The sequence below is a fragment of the Ciconia boyciana genome, chromosome 3 (assembly GCF_034638445.1).
Source record: "Ciconia boyciana chromosome 3, ASM3463844v1, whole genome shotgun sequence".
NCBI lineage: Eukaryota > Metazoa > Chordata > Aves > Ciconiiformes > Ciconiidae > Ciconia > Ciconia boyciana.
The window spans coordinates 108,950,476-108,962,732 of NC_132936.1; the positions used below are offsets into that span (position 1 = coordinate 108,950,476).

Here is a 12,257-nt window from a genome sequence, read left to right on the forward strand (position 1 = left end):
TGTGGTAAAGATTGACTCTTCCTTTAAGAATCTTATGGTGCGGTACATAAAGCAATGTACTCTGCAGATGTGTTTCCTCCCTGACCTAGGCTGAACATGAGACACTGATCACTCAGGGGTTTTCTGGGCAAAAGTTTACAGGGAATTAAAAAAGGATGGAAACTTCTTTCCCGTGAAGGAATCTGGAAGCTCCCCTAAACCTTCTTGTATTAACTTTGCAGTAGATGAAGGTGTTAAACTGGCATGTGTCTATCGACGGGGGAGTGATCCTTTTAAGTCCTCTGCTTCGTCCCCACTTGTGGAATTTGTTGTGCCAGTGGGACGAGGCTGGCTATAAAACCCTGGCGCGGGGGACCTCCGTCCCGCTCAGGCAGCCTGCCACCACATCTCTGCTGAGAGCAGCCCCGGGGAGATCCCCCCTTCATCTCTGCCGGGCAGGCAGCTGCTTCGCCGACGGAGGAGGATGGACATGAGGTTCGCCCAGATGCTCTGCGTGCTCTGCCTGGTCATCACGGTCCGAGCGTTTACCCAGGAAGGGTTCAAGGAGGTGTTGCTGAAGCAGCTGGGGCTCTCTGAGGTCCCTAAACTTCATAAGAGAGACTTGGTGGATCTGGTTATCCCAGACCATGTAAAGAACAAATACATCTCCATGCTGAAGCGCCACAGGGTGAAGCGCCGAGCTTTGCCAAGCCTGGCCGGCATCCTCAGGGGGATCCCTGGCAACGCAGGTAACGTTTCTGCTGTCGCTGTCGGGAGCTCACAAGCACTGTGCCGCTGCCAGGGGAGGCCGCCCACCCTCGCCCTGCCGGCCGCAGGACGGGCAGAGGCAAACCCACGGGGGGAATGAGGTTTGGGTCTGGCTCCAAACCTGAGCAGGGTAGAAGATGTGCGTGTAACAGCATCTGAAAGATGAACATGCACTAGTAACTCCTTGCACCTGGAGAGGGGGTCCCACGGTCCTTGCAAAGGGCAGGCTGCTGCCGGAGTGTTGGTACCCAGGCAACATCTTGGGCAGGTGGAAAAACGATGTAAAAAAAAACCAAACAACTCGGTAGAAAGTGCAGACCTTGCAGGTTTTGGGTCAAAACTCCAGAAAGTCCTCTAATAGGAATCACGCCTCTTTGAGGATGTTTCACTCTCCCCTGTCTTTATTTTTTTTTGTCTGGGAAAAATATCAAGGAGGAAATCAGCCGTACAGATGCAACGGTGCCTGTGCAAGGACGCTTAGAGCTTGTTTCATTTTCAAAAGACATACATAGCACCCTGAGCAGCAAACAAAAACACTTTTTCATTGCAAGTGGTGCAGTTTCCTGCTTTCATGCCCAGCGCTGGCACAGAGAGATGTGCACCTTTTGGGGTTTGCTCGATTTGGGGTCAAATTATATAGGAGATTTCTTTCCTCTAGGTTGCAGAGACTCAGACATAGGAGAAGAATTAGGGCATTTGCAAGACATTGATTCAAGTATGCATTAGAAAAGGTGTGTTTAGTGGCTGTCTCTGCCACAAAGGCTCGATGTGGGAGCGTGGAAGGAGTGTGTTGTGATGATAATTGTGGACGAAGTGTGGGGGCTTTGCTCACCAGGATGGCAATGACAGGCTGTCTTTTTTGTTCCCAACGTGCACAGGCATGGCAGGAGAAGTCCTCTACTCTGCCACCACCACACGCCAGAACCTGATCTTTGACATGGAGGGCAGAATACCTAAAAACAGTGAAGTGACAATGGCTGAACTGAAACTCTTCAAGAAGCCTCTGGACAGAGCAAACCTGCCTGCCAAGCAGTCTCACAGGCCCGTCTCCAACGCCAGAGTCAGCGTGTACTGGGTGCAACGGCAGCACGATGGTACCAACAGGACCTCCCTGATAGACTCCAGGTAGGAAAGGAACCTCTCCTGAAGGCAGGACTCTAGTTACGGGGTATGGGTCCTCTGGGCTGGGCTCGGGTGCCGTGTGTTTGTGCCTCCGGTCAGTCTGATGGGGTTACGTCTGTAGAATCAGGCTCTATAGCCTCTAAACCCAGAATGAGTTCATAAGAGCAGATGTTGGGTTAAGACTGCAATATGTGATGATTCATTGAAATAATCTGTTTCTGTGTCAAACGATGCCGTGTACTGCTAGGTCTTCCCCTCTAAAACCCTCCACCTGGTTCACTTCTTTCTCACTGTCTAACTCACATGGGTTACTAGCTGCTGGTATTCTTTCCATTGGCCATTTCATTAGCTGGTTTAAATAAGTAAATTATGCAAAAAGCAACTGATTCTGTAGCCTTGAGCTCTGTGGAAGGTCTACATCCCTTGAAGGCAGAATTAGACATCAAACAAATTTTCTGGGTGGGTAGAAACTTATGGCCTTAATACAGCTAGGACAGGAGCAGGTGGGAGTAGTGGTGTTTACCAGGCTGTCGTCACTAATACTGAGGCTGCATACAATCCTGCACCGCCATATTTCTGTATGAGTGTGAATGAATACATTGACATGAGCATGCACAAAGGGTTTTATTTAGCCCTTCAGTGTCTGCTAGATCTGCATGCTTCTTTTTGAGGTGTGAGTTAATTGCCATGGGTGCTTGCCCAGAGTGCTCAGCAAAAATTATTGTGTAATCAAGGCACGTGACAATCTACGGGAAGCAAATCATTCTGCTGCAACAACAGTGCTGCGAGCCTGGGCTTCATCTGATGGGCTTTTCTCTAATGCCGAGCCCCTGTCTCACAGGCTGGTTCCCATACGAGAGTCGGGCTGGAAGAACTTCGACGTGACACAGGCCGTGCATTACTGGCTGCGAAACAAGAGGCGGGAGCCAATGTTCCTGGAGGTCTGGATTGAAGGAGAAAGGGTAGGCAGCCATGCCTCAGAAATGGCCAAAGCCGTGCGTTTCACCTCTCAGGACCCCAAGGATAAAGCCCTAGGCAAACCTGAACTGGTGCTTTACACCCTCGACTTGGAAGACTATGGGTACGTATGAAACCTAAATCTGTACTGTCTCCGGAGTAACTTTGCCCCTGAATTATTGTACTGTGTGTGCCAACCCAGGGCATGCAGCTCTTGCCCTCGCAAGTAAACTGCTGTGAATGGAGGAGTGAGAAAGTTGCTGCTGAATCACACCTCTCCTCTTCCCATATTTGTTGCCTGAATATTCAAATGAAACCTGAGCGTGGTCCAAGTTTCACGTCTCAGGGCCCGCCTGTGCTGTCAACGGGGGAGATTACTTCTCCCACCTTCCTGGTTTCCAGTTACAGCATCAGTTCTTGTTTCTCCCTTGGCGTGCAGGGGCCCCGGGGATTGCAAGGAGGAGGTGGTGGCAGGGAAGTCCACCTGCTGCCGGCAGAAACACTACATCAACTTCCGCGAGCTCACCTGGACACAGTACTGGATCATCGAGCCGGCAGGGTACCAGGCTTACCGGTGCTCGGGGGGCTGCCTGCAGCCCCCCAGCCCACTGTGGCACTTCAGCTACGGGGAGCGCGCCTGTGCCGTGGCGGAGAGCTCCCCGCTCCCCATGATGTACCTCGTCAAGAGGGGCAACCGCACCGAGATTGAAGCAGCTGAGTTTCCCAACATGATCGTTGAGAAGTGCAGCTGCGTGACAGATGGCATGGCACTGGTGTGAGACGCGGGTGGCCAGCCGGGGACCCGCAGATCTCACGGGGAGAGTGGGATGTCACCCGGTCCCCCGATTCCCCGCAGCCCTGCCCAGAGCCACCCCGGTCCCCAGCCCTGGGGCCAGCAATAAAGGTCTGGGGGGAGCCCCAGGTACCCTGCAAGGGTTGGCAGCGGCTGGGGCTGCGGCTCTCCCATGCGCCCCACTACCCTGCAGAGAGGGTGCACTTAAAGGGCTCAGAGGAGCATTTGTCTTCACACATACCTATGTGAGGGGTACCTATGGAGCCTAACGCTTCTCAAGGCCCCCTTGATGCTAGCCAAATTTCATTGAATTTGATGGAGCTGCGTCCAATTTATTTTAGTCCCCACCTCGGGAGTACTGCAAACAGCTACAGGCAAAGGAGGAGCGATCACCGCCAGGTGAAGAAGTAACGCGTGGGTTCAGCTTTTCATTCTTAGACTCACGGCGTTTCAAAAGTTGTGGTCCTTCTCTGTCCAAGTCATGTTTATGGTGAATTGTAGAGCAGAAGCACTTACATGTATATATTGTATACACACATACACGTGTGTACATATATATAGTATATGAATATATGTATGTATTGTTCACATACATATTGGATGTATACATTTTGTCTCCATACATACATATATGTACATAAAATATTGTCTAGAGCTCAAAGGAACATATATATGTGCGTATGTGTCATATGCATATATACATATATATACATGTACATAAAATATTGTCTGGAACTCAAAGGAGTATATTTTTGGCCGCTGCACCTTGGGCTTAGCACAGTTTTAGGCAGAATTTAGAGTCCTGAAGTCAATGGGAATATTAGGACTTAGGTTTGCTTGCATGAGTAACAGTTTGTAGAATCGGGCCCTTATTTTTCTGGTTGTGTATTACAGTTATTTCAATTTAGGGATATTTCCCAAGTTTTGTGTGCTTTCAAACTCAAGGAAAAAATAAAATACAATTCTTAAAGTAGCCATGTGTTTGCTTATATTTATTCTTTGGTCTAAAAGTGGAGGGAAAAAAAATCTGTCATATTTCTGAATGTACCCCAGTGCCCAGCTCCTATAAACACACACCCAGTAAGAGCTCTTCTCGGCTACCTGTATGATCCTGCCTGCTGCTGGTAAAGTTTATCTACCCAAGCAGGGACTGGGACTGGGCTGAATCGGCAGGTGGAGCAGAGCCCACACTGCCAGCACTTCTCCCTGAGCTGCCGAGGAGTTTAAGCCGACACTTTCTTAAAGAGAAAACCTAGAAACCTATCTGACAGGCAAGAGGTGATGCTCTCCATGTGAGCCACAGCAGTGCAATGCCAGAACCTGCAGGCAATCAACTGGAGCTGTAGTGCAGAAAGAGCTGAGCTGCCTCCCACCCCCTCCCTTCCCAGGTGAAGCATTTTAACCCCGACCTTTCCTTATGGACATCTGACCAACACATCCCCTGGAGAAAAGCAATGATAATGTGGTTTAATCCCTTTTTGAACCGTACTGAACTGTTGGCCAGAGTGTCGTCAATGGTAATGATTTCTACACTTGGTGTCAGACTCCTCTCCTCGATTCATAACCCACTGAGATACCGGTGGCTCTGGGGATGAAGTGGTCGCTGCTGTCCATCTCTGTGGGACATGGTCACCGAGGCCCTGGCTGAACCCGCTGCTGGTGGGAGGACTCTGAAATGAGTTTTTCTGGCTAGACAGGGTGGCCATGGGCCGTGGACCAGGTGAAAAGAGGGACCCGTGGACTCTGTGGTGGCTTTGGGTCATTCATCAGGAAGGCTGAGATGTCAAGTGTCCCCGCTACCCTGCAGGACCCGAGGTCTGAGGTCACCCAGGCATCCCTGCCATCACCTTGGCCCCTGGGTAGGCTGGCACCTTTCACTTGTGTAAACGCCTGTGGCAAAAGAAGAGCTTTAAGGAGGGGGGAAAAAGCACAGACTCACCAATCACCAGCGCTGGGCTACAGCACCGTGGGTTACTGGAATCAGAATTGGATGAGCTGGATCGATCTCTGGCCATTTCCTTCTCATGACTATGTAGCATCTGTCTTAATGGCACTGGCATTCAGCCCCAGTTCCTCTCCACCCCGGCTCAGGGCAGGGCATAGCCTGAAGGCCATGAGCTCAGCGATCACCATGAAGAACAAAGCTGATGATTTGTCCACACACTGCTGGGGAAGAAAGTGTTTGAACTGGTTCCTGCCTGAGAATGAAGAGCATCAACCCTGGCTTCCCTCCAGCCTCCAGCACTTCATCCCCCAGGCCTGGGAGAAATCGGGGCCAGGCTGCTGCGGGAAGCGGGGAGCAGAGCATCCCAGCAGGGATGCGGGGCTGGGACCAGCGGGGTGGGCGAGGGCTGAGCCCTCTTTGCTCCCTTCCACCAGGATCCTGCACCGTGTCCGGCTCCCCTTGCTTCGCATCTGGCTCCCTTTGCTCTGGTTTCCTGCGGACGCGAGGTACATAACAGTGAGTGGCGGGTCTGTGTGGATGTGTGTGACAGCCGGGGGAGATGGGGAGGGGGGAGGCGGTGGCCGAGGAGACCCCGTGTTACTGAGGGGAGAACCGTGGGTATTGCAGTGCAGGGACAGGGCACAAATCTGTGAGCAATCAAGCCCTGCCAGCCCTACCGCCAGCATGGATACTTATTTATTGCTAGGGGGGCCGCACAGATGTCACGGCATCTCCCTCCTCGGTCCCACCGCCCCTCTGTGTTCACAGGCCTTGAGCCCGGTGCGTGGTGCCTGCCGTCCGGGGCCGTGAGGCTGGTGGTAAGCACAGAGCAGAGGCCTGAGGAAGAGGTGATTTATGGAAGGCTATAAGCACAGATAGCCTGGGTGGCTCTGCACCAGGCTGGGCATCACTAACACCCATGTCTGGCATCTCACGTCCCCGTCTCTTTGTGCCCGCAGTCTGTACCCCTGTCCCTTCCCAGCAGCTGCACATGGGGCCTCCTGGGGACTCCTGGTATTGCCCAGACCCTCCCTACCCTGACTGTGCACAGCATCACCGCCATCTGTTAAAGTGGCTGAAAAATTAAGCTTCTTAATTAAAAATTAACCAGTTGTGCTATTGTCTTAGTACGACGGATGCTGTGGCTAGTTTTTAACCCACATTTGGACTGAAAATCCCCGCTTTTGTGGGGACAGAACATTGCTCCTCAAATTCCAGCTGGCTTTGCAGTGAAAATGCAGCAGGCTCAGAGGTCGGGCTGGTGTGGGGAAGGCTCCAGAGACTTCTACAGCACCCACTCCTAGGCAGAAGGCTGTGGATGAAATACTGCCACACCTGGGGCTTTTTCAGACATCAGTCCGTGCTGCGGGAAATTATCTCCCGGCCTGTCATCTTCAATCCAGGCTGCGTTTGCTGCGATACCGTCTGTGTGCTACCTCGCTGCTTTTATATCGGTACAACTTGTAACGCATACAAAGGCTGTCAAGCTGTCATGTTATCCTTTCCGTCTGAGCAGCACCACGGTCTCTGAGGAAAGGCAGAACATCTTACATACCTGGCAGCAGCATGGTTCAGCATTAACATTTATGCTGTGCTGTAAAAAAAAAAAGCAGCAGCGTAATGAACCACATATAAGCAGAAACAATTAAAAAAAAAAAACCGTAAAGGTGTTTTAAGGCAAAACCAGTGTTAAAACATCTGGCATCCTCCTACACTAGTGAAAGCACAGAGCACCCGTGTGGTGCTCAAGGAGAAGGAGGTGTGTGCTGTTCACACTAAGGGCTTCAACAGCCCTGTTAGTCCCATGCTTAAAGTTAAGCTCTTGTGTAAGCTTTCACCGTGGCAGCGTGTCTGAATTAAAGCTTATCACGAGCGTGTGCCCTGGCCTGCCTTCACGGCACTGCTCGCAGGATGGTCTGTGAGGCCCTGCAATATTTAATGGAGCTGGACATGGGGAAATCTATTGGTCTCACGAAAGCTTTTCTTATAAGAGAGGCTTGGGCAGGACAGCAGCACTTTCCATCTCAGTTATAATTACATTTTAGGAGAGAGAACAAAAGCGTCAAGCCATATTAAATGCCGCTGCTAGCTGAGTTGCATTGCCCTGTCTGATCCTTCCACAGTTGCATTTGAACCAAGGCTGCTCTCCCATTTTCTTTCAAAATCTATGAGAAGTTGCAGCTTCACCCTGCTGGTGAGACCTTGTTTCCTCTCCCTCTCTTTTTTATTTCCCCTTTGCATTTCACAAACTCCTACCAAGAGTGTCTGACACTTTGCCTTTCAGGGCAGCCTTCTAATTGCTGGTGTAAGTGGAAAGTCAGATGCCCAATCCACATCCCGGCAAAGGTGATAATCAGGGGAGCTCCTCCGGCTTTGGCTGGGAACAGCTGGAGTCTGGGAAAGGGGAACCCGGGGCAAACAGAAGGGGGGAGGCGGAGATCCTGCAGGACTTTGATATTTTTAGAGGAACTTCTTAACAGTCTCAACAGCTCCTAGTTTTTGCCATTAGTTTAATGTGAAATTAGCTCCTGTGCAAAGTGCTGGATTTGCGGCCAGGACCTGAACTCCTTTGTCCATTCACGGAGCAGGTGCAGGAGAGCAGCGTGGACAACATCAGCACATTTCAGAATAAAACAGAATAAAAAGCTATTCACAACTCCTGCCTTCTGGCCTACGCTGCAGGGGTACAAGGGCACTCCAGAGCTGCGTGGGTGCTGGGATTTCCAACAGCTATACCAGCAGGTACAGACCATGGCAAGAAATAAGAAGTTATCTGGAGATACTGGGCACTGGAAAGTCATGTCATCAGGCCACAGCTCTCAGTATCCTTTTTGACAATTGCTGAATCAGGGCTTTTTTTTTTTTTTTAAGCTATTTAGTAATTTTGTTTTAAAGGTACTCCTAAGGTTCATTTGTGTTTTTCTGGTTACATTTTTCCTTCTTCTAATTTTCTCAGTGATGATAAATCTGCCCCTTTGAAAGTCCAAGTACATATATCCCCTTGAAAAATGTGTTTTCTGTTTGCTGGAAATGAATGCAATCGGGTTGCAACTGCTACTTCTAAGGTGACTGCCAGCTTCCAGCCCAGTGGTCAATGACTCTGTCACCCTTAGGAGGTCTCAGCTGGTTACCTTATGCTGGATACAGTAACACACAGGTCATAGGTATCATCTATAACCACCAGACATCCAGGGATGTTTTTATTAGGCTGTGTAATACTTCCTGCAGCTGTTTCACAATCCGACTGGCTCCTTCTAAACCCTGCTCTTCTTTCCATACATCCCAGGTAGGTCTTTCAAGAGTTTCTTGCTCCTTTTTGTGCTCCAAATTTTGTGGAAATTCCTGATTCCTTGTGCCTGCTTACAGACACGTGGCAGGGAGAAGCAGGACATGCAGCACATGCATTCAGGCCACCGGGACACTTCCCAGGCAGGCACAGCTGCTGGCTCTAAATCCAGACTAACCATCCTGGGTTAGCCAGCCCCTGCCCAGTCTCTAGCAGTGCTGGAAAGCAGCGGCGCCCACCCAGCCCCTCCTCAACAGCTGGAGGAGGTCAGAGCAGTTGTCACCTCCCTACCTTCAGGTGCCATTAGGCATGTTAATCTGCAAAGCCACCCTAATTCCTCAGCTATAACTGAAAGCAAAGCCAGCCGAGGTGGCTGTGTTAACGAACTAGGGTGCAGTCTTGAACGTTCATCTCCGGTTAAATGTTTTGGAGGAACATTTAAGATTTAAAAGTAGCACCATCCCGAGAACAGACATCCCTACAAACAAACCTTTAAAATGTCAATGTTCTCCAGAAAGCAAAATCTTGAATAAGAATGAATTCCAGGTGGAACAAAATGATTAATTTTGGCTGTTTCTGGAATAGGCAGAATGATGTAAGCGTGACCTAACATCCCTGCTCTGCAGCAGCACCGTATGTCTGTGCACTACGGGACAGAGCCAGGGCCTCCGTTCAGGGATTTTGTTCAAAGGGCTGAGGGTTTCATCAGCGCTGCTGAAACCGGGCACGTCCTCCGCCGTTAGTTCAGTGCCACCTACAGTAGCAAGTGCAGAAGCTGTCAGACTCCGAAAGCCAAAGGAAGAAATTCCTGCACACTCGAGCGAAGCGGTGTTTAGGTCAAAACACTGAAGTGGCTTTTTAGTAACTTGTTTATTTGTCCATGTTGCAGAGGACTGCGTGGGCAAGGAAAATGGGAAAGGAGCCTTTTGGCTGAAGGCTGGCAGCTGTTGCTGTTGTCTGCTGGTGATCATCTTCCTAAACTTCCACGTTATTCCTCTGTAGCTCAAGCTTGAAAACAGGTAATGAGTCCTGATCTTACACTGCACTCGTGAATATGAACTCTCCAGTACTTCTTACACTGCAGGGAGATCCCAAGATGGAAATCAAAAACACTGTTAAGCCAAGCCAGGTGGGTTTTTGTGATATTTGATTTCTCTGAAGTTTTTTCTTCTGGGCTGGGATTAAAACAGCAATTTTCACTTAACAGCAGCAAGTTTCTGGTCCTTTGTGTCACAGAAAGGAGCCAGAAAAAAAAATTATTCAGGTTTAGCTATGAATGCTCCTGTTTGGCAATGTTGGATGGTCCAGAGTGTCGGTTTTTGGCAGTGACGCACTGAGCAATAGGTAGACCAAAGGCTTGTTAGAAAGCAGCACAGAAACAGGATGCTCTAATTCTGAACTTGCCAGCCAGAAGCAATTTCTTACCAAATCTGAATATTTTGCCTGTTCCCTGCTATTTTTGTGTATTATATGTACTTATATTTCTTTCCAGGGTATAGATGGATTTGTACGAGGTGAGGAAAAGCTCTCCCTCAGGTTTGTGCCAGTATTTTTGCTAATTGATTTTTTTCAGTCAGTAACTCTGAAATGCAAGAGAAACATGAGGCAGTGCTCTAGATCTTCTAGATGTTTGAAATAAATGCATTTAAAATGACACTTCAGAAGAATTCTGTAAGACACACCACTTGCTTGTTGGGGAAGTGTTTGTGTGGGAGCACAAACCTTTTCTCTGGAAAGATGTTCACAGTTTTGGTGCATTTACAACCAGAAACACTTTTGAAATCCAAAACTGCATTAATCCTTGGAAAAAGAAAGATACAGGCAGGGGTACTGCAAACTCTGCATTATCCTCTGGCCCTGGACTAGAAAGATCACCTCTATTCTGAGGCCGCTCTGTCCTATGGAAATGGCTCATACTACCTTGGAATAGTTTCAGTTTATATATATATTTTTTCTTAACTAGTATTTGTTGACTTTTCTTTTCTTGCCCAAATTCTTAAGAAAGCTTCAAGTACTTCACCTGCTTGTTTCTGTTCTGTTGAAGGATCAGTCCAAGTCCTGTTTTTTATCCAGCAGTTTCCTGAAGGACGCCCTACGGACACGTGAAAGTCTAGCCTTGCCAGTGAGTGACCGTACGGCTCTCCAGACACAGTCTTGCTCTAGGCTAACCCTCTGTGTGGACATATCCCAGAGCAAGCACTTGTACCTGCTTAGCTCAGCAGGAGCTAAACAATTCCCAAATAAACATGCCTAAGTGTGGAGCTGGTTCAGGGTACACATAAGCTGTCATCCTCTAACACAGATGTGGGGTATTTCTTTTAATTCTGGCACTACTGAAGACACAGTTTATCAATAAAGTGTTTGGCACTACGGCTGGTTTAAAATATTCCAGTTCCCCTTCACCAACCAGTACTTATTCCCTACCCTATGTAATGCTACTGCAGTTGTGCTGGCACAAATTTGTTAGAGCCACATCATATGCCCGATCAGGGAACTGAACTGTTTTAACAAGTGACACATGGGGTAGACTTAGAAATGGCTGCGTCAGTGCAACTGAAGCAAGAGTGCAATTACAGTGAAGGGAAATAACTTAGGCAAAAGTTGTTGCCAAAACACATCACTAAACCGGCCTATTCTCTCTTGGCCCACGCTATCCCTTGCCATACTACAGAAGAGCTTGAGTGTGTTTATATAGCTGAAGGCTCTCCTGACCCAAACGATGTACATGCCTTTATGAGAGTAGCAGTAAGCACACCAAAGGCTTGCTACCCAAGTGGGACTGCTGCTGGTGTGTAACATTCCCAGCCGACACATTTATGCCAGCAAAACTTCATTATGTTGAGGTGACCTCACAAGTACCCCCCCATTCTGGTTTCCTAAACATATTCAGTAAACAAAACCACTTCCTTTCTACCCAGGTTCCATTTGTCCTGTCACAACCCCCATGAGATGTGATTTGCAGAGCCTTAATGTCTCTCTGCTCTCCCCCCCTTTTTTTTAATTTTCTAAGACTCCCTTATAGATTAAAATGCCAGACATGTCAAGTGCTTTACTGCCACCGAACATCTTCTTACCTACTGTATCATTTGCTGCATTTAAGTCACCACTCATCATATAAACCAGATTACACTAACGATAAACTACAAAATGTTACGTTCATTTCTTCTGGATCCCATGCGTAGGTAAACAGAGAACAGTTTAAAGGTGCTTCAACAGTTTAGCCCTCAAGTGCCATGACTTGTGTTTTCAGAACAGTGTCAAACAGATCCACAAGTGCTGGGTTTGTGTATGATGGTATAGTTACCACCACTGCCATCACCTGCCCATCCTTTTCATAACTCCTTGGGATGCTAACGAAGCTTATCTGCTGGATGTGAATTTAGAAGCTGAGGATACTCAGTTGAAAG

General features: G+C 48.7%; 1 protein-coding gene across 1 annotated transcript; it reads left to right on the top strand.

Annotated features, from left to right (window-relative positions):
* The first annotated feature begins 463 nt into the window (after window positions 1–463).
* Window positions 464–3,605, top strand: LOC140650297 (left-right determination factor 1-like). The gene is made up of 4 exons (XM_072858430.1): window positions 464–728; window positions 1,638–1,872; window positions 2,711–2,950; window positions 3,266–3,605. Exons 1-4 carry the CDS (start codon window positions 464–466, stop codon window positions 3,603–3,605), a joined length of 1,080 nt encoding a protein of 359 aa, XP_072714531.1.
* The last annotated feature ends 8,652 nt before the right edge of the window (window positions 3,606–12,257 follow it).

Bases quoted from the DNA above. Each gene is read 5' to 3' on its own strand.
- LOC140650297 (XM_072858430.1), top strand. From the start codon at position 464: ATGGACATGAGGTTCGCCCAGATGCTCTGCGTGCTCTGCCTGGTCATC. The intron at 729-1,637 runs GTAACGTTTCTG...GCATGGCAGGAG, and splicing joins GGGGATCCCTGGCAACGCAG to AAGTCCTCTACTCTGCCACC. The intron at 2,951-3,265 runs GTACGTATGAAA...CTTGGCGTGCAG, and splicing joins CTCGACTTGGAAGACTATGG to GGGCCCCGGGGATTGCAAGG.